This window comes from Diorhabda sublineata, chromosome 5 (genome assembly GCF_026230105.1).
Source record: "Diorhabda sublineata isolate icDioSubl1.1 chromosome 5, icDioSubl1.1, whole genome shotgun sequence".
NCBI classification, from domain to species: Eukaryota; Metazoa; Arthropoda; class Insecta; order Coleoptera; family Chrysomelidae; genus Diorhabda; species Diorhabda sublineata.
Window position 1 is genome coordinate 5,257,402 of NC_079478.1, and position 23,371 is coordinate 5,280,772.

The 23,371-nt window shown below is 34.0% G+C and overlaps 1 protein-coding gene across 2 annotated transcripts in view; it reads right to left on the reverse strand.

Annotated features, from left to right (window-relative positions):
* The window catches only part of LOC130443685 (inositol-trisphosphate 3-kinase homolog), a 128,839-nt gene that overhangs the window by 91,307 nt on the left and 14,161 nt on the right, over window positions 1-23,371 (reverse strand). Inside the window, exon 3 of one of the 2 annotated variants that reach the window (XM_056778425.1) lies at window positions 20,889-20,954. The exons of the other annotated variant lie outside the window; for it this stretch is intronic. Coding sequence (XP_056634403.1) covers window positions 20,889-20,954 — 66 coding nt within the window. The remainder of the gene's footprint in view (window positions 1-20,888; window positions 20,955-23,371) is intronic. 2 annotated transcript variants of the gene reach the window in all.

Below are 23,371 nucleotides of genomic sequence, written 5' to 3' on the forward strand. Positions count from 1 at the left end.
CTTAAATTTATCATTAATAAAATCATACTAAATTGTACAAAGACGCTCGTAATTCGCTAGTATGATAAGGCTCTTAAAAATCCGAAATCAAAACTTATATTTTCTAAATTATGTATTTGGATTTTTAACGGAAAAGGTACTCTTTGTTCAATTTGATACTTCAAAGATTTATTATAGTTTTATTGTTTTTATTTGATAAGTTGTAGACGAACCAACTAAATTTTCTTATATTTCAATTTTCTCCTTATGTAAATAATACCATGTTCGACAGTATGCAGCTCAATTAGAAATGTTTAGTTATGTTTTAATACCCCCTTTAAGTATTTTCAATAAATAATTACAATTTACGATAATTTTCTTAAGAATGTCTCTTTATGGCGAACGATCTACAAATCTCCTAAACCATAAGTTTTATCGAGTAAAACAAAGACTACCTTTTTTTAAGATTTTACAAGTTGTCCCTGTAAAAGTACGGATTGTTAACCATTGGGCATGAGCCGCCCCTGGCCTTCTGATTGTAGTGTAGAATTACATATTCCGGTCACTAAATGGACATACGTAATCATCCATTATAAATTCATAATTTTCGAATGTAGAATTTAGAAAATAAGCTCAAATATAAGATATAATTCGAAACTTTAAAGTCCTATAATTCAGAAACGTAATCAAGTATTATTTTCACGTCATCTGCTCACTCGTGAATTTTTGCATCAACTCCGGAATAACCTGTATAATAAAAAATTTACATAAGCTAAAATGAGACTATTCATATTAGAATTTTTAGAAAAGACGTCTCGAAATTATTTTTGAGTTAGTTCCTAGAATTTAAAGTACTACATCGTGATTACTTCTCCCGGCTACTGAGGAGAGTTAATTTGATCGCTCGAATGTGGTCAAGGTGTACATTCATTTTAAAATAGAGTCAAATGGTGTTTTTATAAGTTATTTCTATATAAAAACTGAAATGAACCATCTAAAATCATTTTATCATAAATTTCGTACAGGCCTTTCGAGTTTTGAAAATGAATGATTCTTTATTGGTAACCATGTATATTGTTTATCTGTAAGAAATCAGTTTCTAGAATTGGGTTCTTTAATGTACAAATAATGTATAAAAATAGCCCACGCTGACGTATTTGTGACTACCATTTATAAACAATCGGTATTGTATTGCTCTGATATAAAAATTTATGCAATCGAATGTGTGATAAATCGGTTTGCTTCATGAAACGTATTTAACTCAACCACAAAAGCACAAAAATGAGATGTACGAGGTCGGTTTGACGAAAAAAGAGATTTTTCCGATATTGACTAAGTTTTCATTACTTGGATTTTATTGTTAGTTTCAATTATCTCTGTCGAAATGACCAATAGATTACATCTAAAACTCACAAAATTAAGAAAAATGTTTTTATTGTTACGTAAATATGAAAAAAAAACAATTCTACCGTGCCGTTAAACAGCTATATAAAGTAAATAATTTTAAAACAGAAGAGACGTAAAATCAAGAATTTTTAGGAACATAAACATACCAAGAAGGTCTAAGAAATAAGTAAATAATTCTTCGAAACGGGTATTGAACATTTTACATTGAAGGTAATCTATGAAGTCGACATCTGCTTAATTCTGATAAAAAGCTCGCACGCAATGAACATTCAATCGATTGTTTGGATAGTCACAGTACAAGAAACTTGGAAACAAATTGTACTCCAGAAACAACAATTCAGTCTTCTTCAATCCACCTGCTCAGGTTCCTTCCTATTAATTTGTGGTTTCAAACATTTGGTGCACCAATATTTGGAGCGAACGCCTGCGAAAGCGGAGTGACTCCAACCCGATTGACCCAATAAGGTTCTATCATCAATTGTTGATGAAAATCTCATAACCAGTGAAGACAGTGTAAAATCCGATCAATTCTTCAATTTTATTTCTGTTTTTAAACCAATCTCTATTGTAAGTTTTGACAATGAATCCAGATTCACATCTAGAACAAGTCAATGGATTAAATTTCTGTTTTGTTTTTTGTATTACTACATTTCTTCTGTTTCTAAGTATTTGCAAAATAAAAACATTGAAGTATTGTACGTGAAAACGTAAAATATTCAAAAGTTTCCAAGAGAGGCACCTCAGACTCCCACTTTGCAAGATGAGGTAGTCTATTTATCTAAGAAAAATAGTCATCCAAAACAATGATTAGTGCGTGATTAGCACGTGAACGCGTCACGGTATCGTCACTAGCCCAAATCAGTGACACCATAATTTACTACAAATAAAAAACAGAGTTAGTTCAGGTGTAGTACGGGGAGGGCATCGCTTCATCGCACTGCATGAGTTTATTTTTATTTGCCACATCGACAGATCTTAGCTATACACCGCCTAAATGATTATGATTTTTATAAAAATGAAATACAAGAAAATGATGACAAGACTGTTGATGACTTTATTACCAACACTGCAAATATTTCTGAAGTGTCTACCGGATCGTTCCTGAGCATTGCGCTAATTATTAAGTGGCCGATCCAAAAAAGTATCCATCAAGAAAAAAACTAACGGTTCGATTGATGATTTCGACAGAAGCGCCATCATAAGAATTATGCACAATTTTTCTTTCAAATGAGTTACCTACAGTGGATAAAGCCTGATAACGTGCACTATGCGTGAATATGTTTTGGTTTACTATTTTTCTTCTATAAATCTGTTTTTTCAGATCAGAGCACGAAAATGCGAGGGTTGAGCGACGGAAATATACTTTCATCAATTTACGGGCACTATAATTGACATTCAACGATACAAATCTATATACAATTCAAACAATGGGCGATTTTAACTATTTATGAGTAATCTTATTCATGTCGTTCGAAAATATGAAAAAAATACGACCCGCCTTACGTTGCTTTGTTACTTGAGTTCGTTAATCTCAAATGAAAGGAAGGCATAGTCACACCAGAAACATATTGTGTGGACTATATTGACGTCATAGATTGCGATAAGGCGTTCTATTTATCATAAAAACAATAGTTTCGGGTAGGTGGTTCCTACTCAACTGTCGTATCTATTGATCGAGAAATATCCTGAGAATACACTGCAATTATATTAGTCCGGTCCATTTATATCAAAAAGTAGTCAAGAAACAATGAAGGAGTCAATATCTACACTAAAATTCAGTCCTGTTGAATTTTCTTTAGATTAAAACTGTATTTCGAATCGACGCAATGGAATGAGTCAACTTTTGTTTTGATATTAAATCGCATTAATGTATCAAGACGCATTTGAATGCACAGAATTTACAATTAAGGATGTGGTATGAGAATTTTACTTACATAATAAAACCTTTTTAATTATCCTTCTAACTAATTGTAATTAGGAATAATTGAGTAACATACTTATGGAATATTACATGAGAAGAAACTCTATTTATTATTGCACTATTACTAATAGTTGGAAATGAAAAATTGAAGTTAAATAACTTTCTACAAGATGTGATTTGTACGACTAAAACGATTTATTGTATCTCACCATAAGCTAACCACACTTCAGACTTCTCTCTTCGGCATCTGCTGCATTCATGGTCATCATACTGTGCGCACGGAGGTTGAAAAAAAAAACCTCGTATATCAAACATTCATAGTTGAGTTTTCTGATATGATCACTTTAAAATAACGAATAGCTTAAGCTTGAATAATTCTCCAGTGAGTATATGGCAAATACCTTTTCATCTACCGAAAGCCTATGCCCATTTAGATTGTACAGGTTGTCTCTGTGAAAGTTACGGGTTGTTAACCATTGGGTATGAACCGCCCCTGGCCTTCAGATAGTAGTGTAGAATTATTTATTTGCAAAATTTGTCAGGAGAAGTTTTGCAACTGTGGCGCGTTTGACTCGACATTTTCGTCTTTATAATCACTTTTTGCACTATGAACAGAGAACCACTTACTATGAAACTCAACAGAATACTAATTTTTAATGTTTATTATTCTGAATAATACAGTTCAGGTAGTTTTTCGGCCATAAAATTCACCGATATTAACCACCCTTTCATAAAATTACCTACCTGCTAATGTAAACAGGGATAATTAAGCTATTGAAAAGTGGTACGTGTAAGGGTTTAATAATTTTTTTTTCTATTATCGGACGAGTATTTTCATTTTAAATATAAAGGTCTCGCCTGTGTTACGAAAATCTTATCGGCCAGTGTTATTTATTCCGTCGAAGACACTTCATGGACAAACATAATCATCCATTAAGAATCTATAATGTACCATTCAGAAAATATACTTAAATATAAGATTTGATTTCCATACTTTAAAACTGTTTTCAAGCCACAGCATTATTTTCATATCATATGACTGTGAAAAATAGATAAATTAAAAAGTTATCTTCACTTTGCCTAGAAAATTCGTCATCTTTACCATGATTGTATCATTTCCGAATAATTTTCTATTAATTCCACTATTATTACTATTAATGAATCCGGTATTGCGGTTGGTAATAATAATAACTATATTTAATAATTATAGTGAATATGTTCGATACGAACGGTTTCTTCAAATAATAATATAATAAACATCACTATGTCATGATTCAATATTCCTGTACAGAAACATTTCCTGAAATAACTTGAAAATATTTATTTTACGTCAAATCGTGAGAAGTGTAACATTTGTTTACGTGCCATTTAGAAATTGATATTTGTGGATCCCGGAACTTGAGCATTCTAGGGAAGACGTTAACTTTTTATTGATTATCCTGTCAACAGATGTCGTGAGTTCATTCACTGTTTCCTCATATATTTTAAAATATGAAACTCATATCGAACATACTAATAATGTATATGTTACGTCCCAAGCCCGATCTTGTACGGAGTCGAGCTTCGTACAATGAATTTGTACGAAGTCCGATCTGTACAAGCCATTTTGTACGAAGCCGAGATTGGCGGACTTCGGACAGAGATGATTGTACGAAGTCGACTCTGTACAACGCTGGTTGTACGGAGTCGGAGCATCGATACTCACTCGGTAATGAGCGCGTTATTCCGAAGTAGTACACGCAACCTAACCTAACCTAACCTAACAATAGATGGTAGCCAACTAGCCGGAGAACATACTTTCAATCACAATAACTACGTTTGTGTTTACTAACATCTTAATAGCGCGCTCATTACCGAGTGGTACAGAGTCGACTTCGTACAATCATCTCTGTCCGAAGTCCGCCAATCTCGGCTTCGTACAAAATGGCTTGTACAGATCGGACTTCGTACAAATTCATTGTACGAAGCTCGACTCCGTACAAGATCGGGCTTGGGACGTAACATATACAATATAGGGTTATGATAAAATAATGAACTGACACAAATGTGTGTGAAAAAAATGTAAAATCAAATCAGTTTATTTTTTTCGAAATAGGCAATCATTAATGCCGATTGGTCGATAGAAATCTGTAGTGAAATTGCGTTAACCAGCTGACAATCTTTAAAAAAATTATCATATTTTTCTGCTGTTCAAGTAAACGCGACACTCATAACCTATTCTGCTCGCCTCAATTTACCAGTACATTTGAATATGGGCGATTTCGAAAATTTATTTCATTGGTCTTTTTATTTAAGTAGAGGTTATATGATAAAATTATAAACAACGTAGATAAAACTGCCTTCATAGCAGAAAACATGGAAGACTTCCAAATGTTGCAATTCCGATTACAATCAAAAGGCATAAAATTGAGCTGATATCACATTTCAAATATTTGGATAACTTGCTAAACAATGACATAACGTGCGACGAAGAGATAAGAGCGAGGATTGGAACCAGAAACCTTCGAACATGAAGACCGTAATGTGGTGATGCACTATCTTGTTGGAAGCATATAATGTAATTCAGTTTTTCCTATTATTTGATCCGATGTACAGGTTATGTAATAAAATTATAAACAACGTAAATAATACTGCCATCATAACAGAAAACATGGAAGACTTCCAAATGTTGCTGGACAGATAATATGAATCTGGTCGAAGATGGAGTGTTAATATAAACATCAATAGAACAAAATGAACAACTGTAGGTAGAATGAACATAAAACCAATTCCGATTACAATCAAAAGGCACAAAATTGAGCTGATATCACATTTCAAATATTTGGATAACTTGCTAAACAATGACATAACGTGCGACGAAGAGATAAGAGCGAGGATTGGAACCAGAAACCTTCGAACATGAAGAGCATAATGTGGTGATGCAAGCAAATACCATAATTCACGTTTCCCTATTATTTGATCCGAGAATTAGATTCTGAAGCACTGCCATACGAAGATGTTGCAAATATCGATCGATTCCTACTCCTACATTAATTGGTAATTATTTAGAATTGGGGCTCCAGACAAAAATCGTTCCAAAAGATTTTTCACGTATTTGGGGTGGTTTCTGAGGGTACAAATAGTAAATTTAAGGCGGGGGAGACATATTATTTCTATTATTTAAGACCTTACATGGTACAATTTATATATAATAAATCAATGAAACCTAACCTAACCCAACCCAACCAAGATGTTAATTATTTAGAAATGGTTAGGTTAGGTTTCATTGTTGTACCATGTAATGTCTAAAATAATGGAAATAATATGACTCCCCCGCCTTAAATTTACTATTCGTACCCTCAGAAACAACCCGAAATGCGTGAAAAATTTTTTGGAACGATTTTTACCCGGAGCCCCATTAATTTTTTGTTGTTATAATTTACCTACAAAATTCATCTAATAGCAATTGAAATGCTTATAAAAAGCGATGCAAATAATGTTTTCATCATGATTAATTTACAATTAACATCAATACTGTATCTATTACCAAAATTAACAATAAATTAGAATTTGAAAAACGAAAATAAAAAAAACATTAAAGGAAAAACTTGAACAGATTTTTGCATATGTCTAGAACTTCATTAGACAATTTTTTCCCACAATATAATCGTTCATAAAAAGAATTAATTCTGATAGGGAAACTAGATTCTCCCTCTTCCACCGCGTTTATTGACGTCAATGCAAATGTGATAAATACGATTTATAATGACAGGATTTAATGAGCGATTTGAAAAAAATTTTGATGTGAACTAAAATTAGACATTGTGTATATTTATACGATGTTTGTCACTAAAATTACTTTCTTAATTCGAATCAAGAAATTCGATATTAAGATGTTTTTCATTAAACTTTTAGTAAGAATTTTATACAAAAAATTGTAGTACAATTTGTAAACAACGAAATAATGTTAAGAATTCATTCATTCAGCATTTTTTTCTAAACAAAATTATACTTGAAGGGCCATTTTCTTCAAATGCATGTAATTTTTTAACGCATTGCATCATAAGCTGGAAGGTCGAAGATGTTGCTCATTTTCGGCTTCCTAATCATTATCATACACTTTTCTACTCAATTTCATCCAAATTCTTCAATAGGGCGAACCCGTGGACACTTCTTTCGGTAAAAATGAAACATCGTGTGCGTTTACCAATTTCTGGTTATTCTGGCGTAGTGATAAGAGGTTAGATATGGTCATAATATTTTGGAAGACATCTCCTTGTTTAAATATGTATCTACATCCAACGCCTCAGCCCTCACATGCCCGACATAAGGACGTGAAATGCCTGTCTTAGATATGGCGTACCAGACCAAAACTTTTTCTTCAAATTTCTCTTTGGATTTATATTTCACGTCATTGGGACAATTTTCTATGTCATCTGTGTGAAATCCTTCATTGCCTTCAATTTTTCAATGTGAAATATTTTTCGTCATCCAAGATCACAACTCTGTTCTTTGTCTTAACGCACGGATGCTTACTGGAATTCTGCGTAACTGATCTTCAGTAAATTTTGGACATTTTTTCCTTAACGCCCTTTCTCTGCACCTCTCATCTGATGGCCACGTAGAAAACGCGAAATCGGCGAACCAACCTTTGAGTTGATGTTCCAATTTATCTTTTGCCCATTCCACCTATTTGACTGGGCATTAGTCAAAGCTTTATGCCACTTTTTGAAAGGTTTAAACATGGTAGTACTTGTCCACATTCACATATACTCAGAACTGATTGAAATGACATATGAAAATTGAAGCAGTCTGTGTTTTTTACGGCAATTAGATTCTAAGATACTTATTTCTATGGCAAATTTGATGTTGTACAAATTCACTCTGTGAAAGTAGAAATGCAGGCAGAGGATGGTGTTTAAAATTGCAGCGTTGCCAGCTTCAACTCTTCTAACTATATCTCAAAATATACATAGTGGCAGTCGTACAAGCGTGTAGACTTTGAGCCGAGTTCTAAAAAGTTTTATAAACAAAAAACTTACTACTAGCGTATGGGAATTACTACTCATCATGATGAATAGTATAATGGCGACGAAATTATTTGAGTAGAATAAAAAGTATCTGTATGTACTAATTCTATTCTATACGAGTCTGACTTTCGTGATGATTGATTATAAATAGGGCCGGTCTTAGCAGGTGTATATCGCGTTATTAATGAATTGAAATACCCATGCTTCAGTTTTCTAATAGCAGAGTTTAGGAAATATAGAGAGTAGTGCAAAATGTGTTGATTCATTATTATCTACTGTTATCAGTGATGCCTAAAGTAGTCCAAGTACATGGCGTCCACGATAAGACAACAACAGTGTACTTGAGTTTCCATAATGAGATCTGATTTTGACGAGTTGCTAATAACTAGGGGAACAAAATTCGTAGCAGAAGCGGTAATAGTTGAAGGCTTTTTGGACCCGTTCATTTGCTTACGTAAACAGTAATGAGCCAGTTTCAAATTCTTTCCCAGCAGTTCAAGACCATTTTCTATTTCTCAATTAACCCAATTACTCCTTCAGTAATTTTAAAGGGATATTCTCGAGCACCTACTATATAGTCCCGACTTTGCACTGAGTGATTTTCATCTTTTCCCTGAAATCGAGCAAGGGCTTGGAGGACGGCGCTTCCAAACTGACGTAGAGCTCTAAGTAACCTTCACAACTCATTTCCAATCATTGGCAATTACATTTTATAAGAGTATTCCAAAGCTTGTTCACATATACGACAAATGCGTTAAACGTCAAGGTGATTATGTAGAGAATAAATGGTATTGTGGCAGCTCACCAGAAATAGTGAGCTGACGGATCAACTTTAATGTTGTTATAGAGATCTCTTATCGGATCAATATTAGACTATGGTTCTATAGCATATTATCATCATCCATCTACTCGAGACAATTCATAACACAGAGCCCTGGTTGGTAAAGATTCCAAATTGCGATAAAAGCCTTACAAGGTTCGATAAACAAAATACAAACTCGGATGTTATAAGATTCAAGTGCATAGATTCTGGAAACTAACCAAAACTACCAAGAAATATATACAGATGCCTCTAATCGATCGTAGGCTTGGGAGCAGCAACTCCCATCAAATACGAGCATTCTCTCAGCAGAGCTATTCGTCATATATCAAGCTAAAACACATATGAACTAAAGTAGCAACCCGAACAATTTTCTCATCATCACAGTTCCTTTCGCTCCATACAAAAAATTTATTCAAAGCATCCTCTGGTTCAGAACTCTAGATTGCCAAAAAACGATACAATGATATTATCCTTCTATGGATCCTGTTCCTTATTGGTATTAGTGGGAATTAAAAGGCGGACGTATTTGCATGTAATGCCACTACAGTTGAAAATGCCCATTCGATTTCTTAGATTAGTTCTGATCTTAAGTGCGTTTTGAATAAAGGCGCAATTCTACTAGGGCAGTTTCAGTGGATGGAAAGTGAATCAAAGTTACTCGAAATTAAATATTTATATGAAAAGCGGGTCCTTTTTTCCTATAACAGACAACATCAAGTGATTCTTTCTCATATTTACTTGAAATATGTTCTCTGCAATGTATATTCACCCGCCAGAAGTTGAAACAAAAATCCGCCGTAGTAGTAAAACTATGTAACACTCTCAAAAGAACGACACATTAGGATTTTGCAAGCGGCTTGCTGATACTCTAAAATTAGTCCACCTTTTAAACAATCTCTTCTCTTACAGTTATTATTAACTATTCATAATTCATTGTACTATGTATCTACAAATTGTCCTAAAATTATAAAATGATACATACATTTGTTTGTATAAGTTCATTGTTGGTCATTGTGACAAAAGAATCATAACAAAATTAGAATGAATGACATGATAATGTGATTTTTTTAGTAAAAACAACAGTATATTGAAAACCTCCATCAAGTGCTTGGTATTCAAATATACAGTTGAAGCAAAACAATAGAACACACTAGAAACAACACTTACGCAATAGGGTGAATGCACAACTGAACTTTGACATGAATGATTCACGTTGAATAAGTTGTTGATATTCATGTGCATACAATGAACAATATCTATTCCAGAAAACGAATTATTTTGAGGCCAACGCTCTGAAATAGGTGTACATAACTCCATTGAATTAAACAGATTTTTACTATCGATGTTAGAAATGCAATTAACAGCGTTTCTGTTAAAGAAGATACATCTGAAATGATTCATCCCACATTTTTATATAACGGAGATGATTATAGATTCAATACTGTTTTTGACAGATCATGAGTGAATCGTTTTTTGTGTCATTGTCAAACTTGTTCAGTTTGGTCTATAATTTAATCATGAATCGATTTACAAACGAACAACTCTTGCAAATTATTTAATTATACTATCAAAATCCATACTTTGTGGATCGCGCACTTCTTCCAATTTATGGGCAAGTTGGTCGGCCTACTGAGGGAACTATTCGAAAGCTTGTGACTAACTTTCGAACCCAGTTTACACTATTGGACATTAAACCACTAACAAGCAAACGTACAGAGAGGATCGAAGAAAATATTGCGGCTGAAGAAAAATTGTATTTAGCGACGAAGCTCGTTTCTGGTTGAATGGATACGTCAACAAGCAAAATTGCCGCATCTGGAATGAAGACCAGCAAGAAGCATTGCAAGAGCTACCAATGCATCCCGAAAAAGTGACTGTGTGGTGTGGATTATGGGCCGGTGGCATAATCGGGTCGTACTTCTTCAAAAGCTACGATGGCCAGAAAGTTACTGTGAATGGCGAGCGCTACCGTGTGATGATTAAGGATTTTTTTGCCCAAAATGGAAAAATTGGATATGACTGACATGTGGTTTCAACAAGACGGTGCCACATGCCAGGCGGCACGCGAAACAATCGCCAAATAGAGTCGCCTTCGGTGAACAGTTCATCTCAGTTGAGCACCTAGATCGTGTATTTTAACTCCTTTGGACTATTCCTTGTGGGGCCATGTTCGGGCATCCTATACATTTTAAAACATCACTGAAGATAAGACAATTATGCCCTATCCAGATTCTCGCGGTGCACCTTCTAGAGGCCCTCGATACAATCTTGGCAGGAAGAGACGGGAGGAATTTTAACCATTCACACTCTCGATTTATTCAGTTGCTCACTATATCTACTACGAAATGAAAGTGAATCAAATGACGTTTTCATTTTTTATATTGTAAAAATTGCTATTGATGATTTTTTTGCAATTGAATTTCTGTATACCTAATATAAAACACAAAAATTATTTACTGTACTCAACAAGAAATGTTCTTTAATTCGTCTACCGCGTACCGTCAATATTCTCACACACGCGTTCCTTCGTGTAGAGTCTAGATTGAGGTTTGGTGTAGTCTATCGAAAATAGAAGGATGTTAAAATAGTCGTTTTCTCATCAATTAGAATAAGTAAATAATCTTGGTGGTATAAGTAAAGAAATCTTATTTTAATTTGGTCACTAACTAACTAAGTTAAGTCTAGATACCCATTAAATACTTAGCCAGTGAATAAATCGACTGAGTTAGAAAAAAATCTGTGATATTAGAGCTCAACAAATCTGAGGATAGAACGATTTCTCTATATCACCATGATTAACCTTCCTGTCCACCTTTGGATGAAAATTTTCCAGCAATTTCTCACCCTTATTTGCTCAAAGACTAAAAAAGAGACACGTTGGGTAAAATACGTTAGAAGATAAGTCAATCTTTTAGTATGCGTCTTGAAAAAAAGTAAATCACTGATTTAAAAGAAGATGCTTATCTCTGGGGATCAAACCTGAAGAATACGGAGGATACTAAACTAATTTGAAACCTGCCTAAACTATTTCGGATGTTGCAGTGGCGTAACTTCCTCCGACGTTTCTCTTTCATAGCTTCTATTTCGGAATCGATTTGGCATAATAGACGACTACCGGTATCTTTTCGAGTTTATTTGAGAGCGTCTGTTAACATTCGTGATACCCATATTGCACAAAAGTAAGGTATATTATGTACCAAATGGTACAAGAGAGCACTATCTCCTATTATTTGGTCCCCATGGCGATCTTTAAATTTTTTTCATGTCTGGTAGTGATTTTAGGTGCTCTATCTGCGTGTACAAAACTCTCTACTCCATTTATATTCACCGAACTAACTTCACTATACCATATGATACTGCAGATACTACTACGTGGTCATACGTAGTCCATACATATTTGATTACAATGTAAACTATGTAGTTTCTCCAAGAAATTTGTGATATTGTTTTCTCGCGGCAAGTTTCAATTTCCAATATGTAGAATAAGATGGAGACTGTTCAAACTGCATCCCCTTACAGAGATTCTAGCGAGTCAATCCACGATATTCCATAAGCAGATCTCAACCACCTCTTTTTGCCATACCTAGACGTATATAGAAGTGCATTCAGCTAGTGGGTCATCGAAATTTTTCATGGAGACATATTAGAAAAACTTATTGCAAATAGAACTATAGCTTGACCATTTGAAATGATTTGGAACTTAACTAAACCTTCATAATTCCAACAGACTCACAACTAGACCTTCCGTTTGAATCGGCCTATCTTTGCGATAGGTTCTGGTAATTATCTTCAATCTAACCACTCATTTTCTCTGTTTAGGATTGTTTAGATAAATCCATTGTTTATTACAAGTAACAATGCGTCTAATGAATCGGTTATCTACACACTTCTTACTCGACGTATCGTTTGAATCTCGGTAAATCTAGTCAACAACCTCCAAGATCTTAACTAATGGTTTTAAATAGCGTTGTATGGTATTTTTAGGAGGTCCAGGGAAGTCTGATAATCGGCCCCAATATTCTACGCAGATGGATGACCTCAGAGGTGAGCAATCTTTCTGGCTCTCGGGCAGCTCAAACAATTCATATGAACCCTTTGTATTATCATTTTATTTTCATTAGTTTGTCATATTAACTACTACCTTTATTTGAAGTGATAAGAGGAATTATTTTTAGTTTGGTTTACTATAGAAGATTTCTTATTCAGTTTTTTAATTTATTATTAATTTTTGTCGTAAGGGCTATGGCAATACCAAAAAATAAAATTGGAGAAATAATTTCATAACAAGAAAAACATCGTAATTTAAAAATAGATTTTCCTATTTCAACATAAACCTACTTAATTTTTGCTTCCAAAATAGATGTTTGTAATTGGACGTGCGGTTATGACACGTAAAAATTCTACCACTGAAATTATTCTATTGACGTCAAAAGTATAAATCATTTAATAATAATGGGGTTGACGATTTCAAAATTAGCTATGGTATAATTCCTACAAATCTGGCACAAATATATCGTTAAAATGTAATTATTTTGTGATTACGAACGAAAGTAATTTGGGTGATCACGGGATGATTTGAAAATAAGGTAATTTGACAGATTTTGAGAATTATATGACATTACTTAGAGACGTGCACTTATAACCGTATCTTATTGACGTCAATCATTAATTCAATAATAATTGGGGTTAATAATTTGATCAATTCGACAGTTCGATATCAATATAGAGTGTATTTATAAAGTGACTTGAGCAGCTTATATTTCGAAAAAAAAAAAAAAACAATTCAATCTATTGTAGGCGTACTTGGTTGTTGACTGATTATTGATAGAACACATTACACCAACACTCAATAATTACACTGTCTGTCTTCATTGGTTTACCATAGGTCGCTGAAGACGATAACTTGGTAATCGAAATACGTGCCAGACATTGTGATTATTGAATGTTGATGTAGGAGTACGAATAAATATCTCAAACGGTTGTGAAATTATGATAATAATTCAGTTACAGGTGGATTTTATTTACCTTTCATATCATAAGTTGTTAACACTTTTTATGGTACAGTTATTCTTTTTAATTAACTTAACAGTTTTTCTTGCTTGTTTTCAATTATTATTTATGTTGTCGTCGATGTAACCTTCGGCATTCGCGGTTGATTTCCACTTTTTCTCACACAAATTGGTCCCGATGATCGCCGAAAAAGTTCAGGATCCATCAATTTTAGAACTATACCAATTTTTGTGGAAAAGTTAGGCAGACCGATAAATCTCAAAAATATTCGAGAAGCTGTATGTTGAAAGATTCAATAAGACAATGAATTGAAAGAAAAATAATACCAGATCATCAGTTAGGATAGTTCATCAAATTAAAAGGAAATGATTGACAAATAATACTGTTCTGCAGCCTTCCTTAACATATCTAAAGCTTTTGATAAAGTGAGGTAAAGCGGACTGTGAATGAAGCTTGAAAAAATACTTCCCCACCTCCAATATCAACCCCTCAAATTATATAACATAACTAACAGACCCTTTACTGTGATACAAGGCAATGAACATATCGATATTCAACCCTTACACTCTGGCGTCCACAAGGCAGTGTCTTAGGACCTGATATACTCAGCAGATTAATCTACTTCGACTAATTAACATATGCTGTTGACACTGATGTGCTATCATCTCAAATTGACCCAACAATAGCTACCAATATCCTAAAAGCTAGAGTGCTGGCTGAAAATATGGCGTCTCAAAGCAAATAAACGAAAATAGATTCAATGTAAGTAATATTCACCCTGAGAAATATGTTCATCGGTAAATATTGACAATTAGAAATATTTTAAAATTTGTGATGACTTATTTTGAAGAGCAAATGGATAATCTTGCTGCTTTTGTAAGAAATTTCAGTCCCTCAGTTGTAGAAGTAGAAGCCATAACTGTGGTTTCTGGTCGATGGCTTTCAGACTGTCGTTTTAGAATAAGCTTTGCAGCTTTACATGGTACTTGATTTTATGTTGCGCTACCTCCAATATGTTAAGCATAACACCTCTTCCCATATCTTTTTCTTCTTCCAGTGCCTGCTTCATTCTAATGAAGGTTGGCAATCATTTTTTTGAATTCCTCACGATCTTCAGTCATGCGTATTAGATTTACAGCATCACTTACATGGAACCAATCTCGAAGGTTTTTCAACCATGCAAATATTTTTCCACCCAGGCCGCACCTTCTATCTTCCCTTCCATGTTCAGCTGTAACAAGGCCTATTTTTGATTTCTAGAAATGTGGCCAAAGTAGGAAGCTTTCCTTCTCTTTACAATGGTTAATAGTTCTCGTTCTCTGTTCATTCGTCTTAGCACCTCGTCGTTAGTCACCCGATCCGTCCATGGTATTTTAAGGATCTCAAAGGGTTCCACCTTACGCATGCTGGAGACCTTCAAAGTCCAGCTCTCAACACCATAAAGTAGGGTAGTCAAAACATAGCATTGTGTTATTCTCTGAACTCTGAACTTAAGGCGGAAGATCAGGCTGGTTTCAGAGCCGGTAGATCCACAATAGACCATCTACATTGTGTTACACACAAGTGATCGAAGAGAAAAAAACTACAATATAACAAGAAATTCATCTATTATATGTGGATACGCAGAAAGCATATGATAGTATAGCAATTAGCAAATTGTGGACGTCTATAACATTCAGATTCTGCAAGATTCAACTATTTCAACAACACGAGAAAAGAATCCACAGACCTTATATAATATATAATAGATAACAGGGGACATGCAGTGACTGTAACTTCTGCACGGTATGTTTTTTCGGGCTTCAACTGCAACGATGCGAGCATTGTAACCGGCTGACATGGTTCCAATGGGATAGGACAACATCGCACACCATTAACGACTTTTTAGCTGCATTGCAGGAGTTATTCCCAGAAAAGGTAATTTCACGAAGAGGTGAAATTGAATGGCCACCTCGGAGACCTGATGTGACCCCACCTGATTTTTTCTTGTGGGATTATCTTAGGAGAGTGGTCTACGAGAAAAATCCACAAAATTTGACAGATTTAAGAAAATATCAGGAGTATTCCTCGACCACTTCTTCAAAAATGTTTTTGAAAATGTACGTAAACGGTTTGAGAAGTACCGTCCACGTGATGGGCGTCATTTAAACAAAGTCGTGTCTAATAAGTAAAATTTTGTTTTTTATCTTTTAATTCATACCAATAAATACATATAAAAATAAGTATAATGTATTTTTTTTCCAACTAAAGTAGTTGAATCTTTATGAGGTTTGAAGTAAATTATTAATTTCATCATAATATAATAATATTTTTAGTATTTATCGCCACATTTTATAGATTTAATATATTTTTTAAATAATATGGAATTATAATTACACAACATTTTATGCTTTTTCAAATTTATAAATATATTATCACCGTTCTAGACATATTCTAATCACTTGAATGTTTTAAAATTCGATTCCGGCCCTGTTTTGTTAACCAAAGCGGCAATAGTCGCTGAAGCGAAGCCACGGTTAGGAAAGCAAAGGTCACCATTGACGTCAATTGGTGCGGTGTGTGCGGTAGGTAAGAGATTGCTGACTACAACTCAAGACATGTTCTCTTTTCACTCGTTATAATTATGCGTAGGTATATGCATTCGCAATTGATTTTTCACTACGCCGCATCCATGACTCTTCGAAACTTTTGAAACAGTACAGGATTTAGAATTATTTAGTAATATACGGAATGTCATAGAAATAAATATTTTTATTAAAAGATAACGTTATTGAATTATATAAAACCAATGACAACTTCTCTCCAAATTCGTGTTATAGTATCGACTGGATTTACAGGGTCCTTCACGACGAGCTGAATCGATATTTATATGGGAAATAACTGCGACTAGTATTCTGAAAATTTGCCTGCATGGGTTTTCCGAAATGCTTGTTTCAGCTGAAATAATTTCAGTTTTCTGAAACTTCCGAAATTTTTTGAATTTTCTGAACACCCTATATAAATTTTTTTCAAGGTTTTCACAGATTTTGAAAGCTGTAAGTGTTATTTGTCCAAATCCCAAACATATTAGACCTGACTCACTTAAACTTAGAAATATAATTTTTTTAGTGGAGGGTTGCATGTGTGCAAAAATTTGGAAAATGTGAAATAATTAAAAAATGGTGGATTTTAGGCATACTATGCCTCATATAAAGTTATATTGAAATTTCATGTAGATTCCAAAAAATTAATAAAAACCATAGTATTCCGTTTAAAATAACCAAGTTTGTGTCCACTTCCGGTATAACCGGCAGTTTCAGAAGACTGAAATTATTTTAGCTGAAACAAGCATTTCGGAAAACCCATGCAAGCAAATTTTCAGAAAACTAGTCGCAATACTTTTCCATATACATATCGATTCTCGAAGGACTCTGTACTTATTTATATTTATATGATTTTTTTGTCGTATTCCGCTTTAATCTGGATATAAGGGTGTATATATCATTATCCTTTAAACAGACATATCGCAAAAGCTAAAGTTAGCTAGAAAGATAAACCCAAAAGAAAATCTTGAGTTTACCTTCATTGAAACATCGAAAATCCAGCAACTCACGTGTCATCAAATATTTAAAAGTTTCTTATTTTAATTAAAATGATGTCTTAAGACTTGTTCCCTTTTTACGCCCATTTTACTTTCTATATATTGTACTATGATGCCGCTTAATTCATTATTTGGGCGAGCAAACATGTTAAAAACAGGGTCGACATATTGAGATAAGCCATAGCAAAATTGGGCGGATTAATCGATAGAAAAAAATAAACTGAAGATGAAAACGTTGTTTCCGAAATAAAGCTCAAGTTGATTAGGAGCATAATAGTAACGATTATTACGTATGTCTCAGTAGTATAAGGGCACACCTGTAAAATGAACAGAAAGAAACTCCAGGTCCAACAGAACATAACGCTGATAAAAGCATTGAGTGTCCACTGGACACCAAGAAACGGGGCTGCAAAAAGTATTGGACGTTATGGACGCAAAGCTGTTTGAGAAGCTGGAAACACACACGAATGAGGAATTAAGGAAACTCATCAAGTATAGAAGTGAGGAAGACAATTGGATTAATAGGTTTATAAAAATTTTTTTGAAAATACAAATTGCACCAAACCACATCCCAAATCCCTAAAAAGCTCCTAGGTTTGCGAGTCAACTCACAAGAGGGTAACTCCGTACTTCATAAGTGCCGAGTTATACATTGGGGACGACTATGAAGAAGGTTTACCCGAAATATCGAAAACACATTCATATTACGACGACTAAACAACCGCAATGACCAGGGTGTAAAAAAACCTTAATAAAAAAAACCTCCCATAGAACTTAGGGGAGACGAAGGAGTCTACGCTCAAAACACGATGAAGACCTGTCGGAAAGACTTTCATCCGTGGATGGTCAAATGTGTATAAAACAAAACTGTCCACATAATGGGAAGAGCTTGTGCACATATGTATTTTTTTGTTTCTTCTTTGATAATAGTTATTTTGATTTTGTTGGTGCCATATATATGATCCATCTACAATCCAAACAAGTTTTTAATCGTCTTCAGAAATCACTTTGTGATCAGAATTTTTGTTGGAGTAGCTCCGAAACTATTATATATTAAGCTGTCTGGCTACTAGATTTCTGTTTTATATTATATTTTCTCGTCCTCAACCAATTTTGAACTTTGGGGAAACAGTTTGAGGATGCTAAATAAAATTACACCTTTGCGCGCATTTCAACGCCAGGTTTTTCGGAACTGAAAGTGCTGATTGTACACTAGCTTTTCATCACTAATATTAACTTTTATATTATTAATTTTATGGAAATAACTTAGCATTTCATACGATTACGACCCAATAAACTCGATCAGTTTCTGAAGAATAATGAACGTGATCTTTGTTTCCTTTCCGAATATTAATATCAGGTTAACCCGTTTTCGAAAAGGCGTATTACATATTATTTATCTTTAGTTATCAATATCAATGGTAATTAACATTGATAATTGTTTCTTTTCCATACATAGAAATTGTATGGTTGAATTATTTGATATTTTTACATGACCAACGTTAGATTTGGATAAAAACCGAAATTAGGTCTAATTAATATGTAGAATATTAGTATCGCCATCTAGGAGACGATGGACAAAACTTATTAATGGTGACGCAGGAAATAATTGTTATCTACATTATCAATCTCAATGAAATTATTTTTTTTTTGACAACTCTGGGTAATAAACATTTGTGTGATATTTCAAAGGACAGATACAAATTGATGCTTATATTAAGCGATATTTGTATGTACACAGATTATACAGCATGTCTCGAAAATAAGTATATAAAGTAAAGGATGCAAATTGCTAAAATTTTAGGATGAACTTCCGAAAAACTCCAATCAAATTTCACAGGTGACGTCGAAATTTTTGTATCCTAGAAGGAATGATCGACCTCCAATGGAAGAGTATAAGGAAAAAATTGGTTTTCATTTATTTCTATTGTTTTCATTGCTTTTTCGGGATCGGGAAATACGTCGATGCTATCGATTCGGTCAGCTTAGGTTAGGTTAGGTTCGGTGCGTTTATTATCATATTTCTATTTTTTTTCCTTTTTCGTGGCACGAATTGATCCATTTTTAATTCACTTTCCGCGCATGCGCATGATTTTTTTAGTCTTTATTCGATTGTGACAATTCCCTATCATTTTTACCTTCCAATTCCTGTTGGCGTTTTTCGGAAGTTTATCCAAATTTTATTCTAATTTTGTTAGTTCGTGAGATACAAGCTTATAAAAGAAATTTTTGTGCATATTTTTGTATATCTACTCGGGAGATGGTGCATAATAGAAACTCGAATTTTTTTCACAATATATCAAGTTTTAACTTGTCGCACTTATCGACAAAATATGCGCTCGTATAAAGTAAACAAATAATAACACCAATATTTTGAGTTTCTGAGAAACCATTCCGGTCTTAGCTTGACAATAGCTTTGTTCGCGGGCCTGATTCCGAGGCAGCTCAGGACCGATCGCATGCGCCTTTTCAAAATTGTTATTCTCGGGCGGGGATTAAGTCATAGACGCGAACGCGGGGGGTGGGAAGTCATAGACGCGAACGAAATTTTGAAAGTGCGCATGCGATCGGTCCTGAGCTGCCTCGGAATCAGACCCGCGAACAAAGAAAAATAAAGTGTATTATTTTTGGACCGGTAGTGTATATCTAAAGAATCTGCGACAGCTGCCTTCTGGCAAGTATATATATATTGTTGAATCAGTTTAAACCCAAATCACAAATATATTATTGTTCTTGCCAAGGTCATCGAGTTTTCAGTGGCTATTTCAGATCAGTTTCGACTCGATGACCTGAGAGCTCAAAACTTTGGTAGCAGCCTAATGGTCAAAATGGAGAGTGTGTCACGTTGTTTTGTCAAGAATCATTTCCACACATTTTTTAGTGGTAAGTATTCTGCCTGAGAGGGACCCGCACCGATCGTAGTGGTAGTTATAGGTGATTTTTGGACGGTTTTGTCAAATTTTATGTTATTTTGCTCGAGTTTGGGCGTTTCTTCCTACGTAAAATCGTGGTGAAAGCTTTAGAAAACATTCAGGGTACTTACTCATAAACTACACTTTGTTTATATCATGCTTGTATTATTCATAATGTAGTTTCAGTTCCCCGAGCTCAGTTAAAATGACAAAGGGATGCATGCTTTTTAAACAATCTAAATTTTACCTTATTAATATCGACTGTTTGGTTACTTTCTTGCTTTTTCTGAGTCTTTTTATCACCAGATAGAAACTGTAACATGAGAAGAAAAATATATAAAAAAAATTAAGAAAACCATTGGATAAAAAATTGTTTTGCTATAGGAAAGCTTGTGTCCTATTTTTATGGTGCTGATTGAATCAGAGCAGATCATTATATAGACTGAAGCCCGATGTTCAATATTTATTTCGCCTGTGTATAAACTACACTGTTCTGGTAGCCGAAATTTTTGTGTGACAGTTGCCCCAACCAATGATGAGCCAACTGAATAATCTTCATTCTTTAATGCGTCAGTATTCACAGCTTCTAATGTTTTATATGTTCCCATACCCTATTAAACTCATTTTTCAGTGAAGCGTTTTTATATTTGGTAAGCTCAATATTTATGAAGGTAGGTGAGGGAATCCAGGGAGAAAAATTATGGATGTTTCTAGGAATTATTTCAGGAAACGGAGCCAAAGGAATGATTATCTTCATTCTTTAATGCGTCAGTATTTATAGCTTTTGATGTTTTATATACATACGCTATTAAACTCATATTGAACAATTTTCCACAACCAAGTGGAAAATATTTACAGAATCTGTGAAAAAAGACTGTATTCTTCGTGTTCCCTAAATACCGCTTGACATAGTGCAAGACAACACGCAAGATATTGCATGCGATTTTTTCAAAAGTCAAAATATTGCATAGATTAATATTTCACGTCATTTGAAATTATAGCTGCCCCTAACAAAAATTCCAATTTAAGCAAATTCCTAACCTCAAGCTTTATTTAACATTTTGTTGGCAGTTTCAAAATTGAAAATAATAAAATAACGTTTGATGAAATGTACCGGATGTCCCAATAAGAATGGCTCTCGGCCATATCTCGAGAACCGTTTATAGTACAGCTTCGGGAAAAAAATTTATAACAAAAGTGATCTCGAGGAAAACATGGAAATTATTTACAGAGTTGTAGGTCCACCGCCACAGGGCGTAATTAAATACCAAAAATTATAAAATGAATAATTTACAAATTTTGCCTAATTAACATGCATTTAAACTATGATTATCGTATTGTTCAAGAAATTCAGCGTATATTTGATTTTCCAAGTTTTAGTCTATCTCTTCAAATAAGAGGTAGGGGGAAGCGGGAACTTTATTATGAAAAAACGCCTGTAAGTCCAGTTCTACTTAACCTATCTATGCAAACTTAGTCTTTTTGAAGAGAGCTCCTTTTTACCAATGTAAGAGTTATAATTTCGAAACAACCTAATGAGTAACATATACGCTAGAGGGCGCTATTTATTTATTCTTTTAAATCTAGCTATCCTTGAAAAATGTTGAGATATCTTAAGAAATGTGTAAATTTTAAGCATTTTCCTTTAAACATAAGTTACTCCGGGTCGACTGAACGGATTTTAACATTTTTTGACTCCTCAAAATTGTCTTTCCTTCTTCTATACCCTTTGAGTACATTTGACGAGTGAGACTCGTCATGTGTTTACTTGGGCGAAGTTACGGTGGACGAGTCTGACTCGTCATCTGAGTTTGATAAGTAGGCGTTGATTTTTGCGACACCCCCGCTAGTTGGCGTTGATCGCAAATTAGGTGATAATCCTACACCTTTGAAAGTGCTAGACCAAGTTCTTACTGAAATTTTTTGGAAAAGGATAGTAGAAGAAACGAATAGATATGCCAGTCAAATAATTGCGAAAGAAGGTGCAAATAAACGAAACCTAAAGTGGTTTCCAGTAACTTTGGATGAAATGAAGTGATATATTGTATTAATATGTCTCAAGTAAAAAAATCTAATTTGGGTTCATATTGGTCAAAAAGAACTATTATAAATACTCCAATTTTTGCAGCCACTATGCCTTGGGATAGATTTTTTGATATCTCAAAATTCCTTCATTTTACAGACAACGAAAAGTTGGATAAAAATGATAGAATTAGGAAAATCAGAAATTTAGTTGATTATCTAAATAATACATTCGATCATCTTTATACTCCAGAGAGCGCAGTATCACTAGATGAATCTCTTATGTTCAAAGGACGTTTGAGTTATATTCAATTCAATCCATCGAAACGAGCGCGATTTGGAATAAAAATCTATAAACTTTGCGAGTCTTCATCAGGTTATTGTATTCGTTTTAAAATTTCTGTTGGCACAAATAAAATACCGGGAACTGATATACCAGCGTCTGAAAGTGTTGTCCTAGAAGTAGCACAACCAATTTTGAAAAAAGGATACACACTATACATTACATATTAATCCATATAGCAAAAAATTAAATCCGTTCCATATGCATAAAAGTCTCCAAAGAATTCCGTACTCAAAGGGTTAATAATAATAATAATAATAATAATAGACATGCGGTTTTCGCTATTCTGTTGCTAATTTGGTCTACTTTTATATTCCTTAATTAAAACTGCATGTTTCCATTTAACATTTTCCAAGGATAGCTAG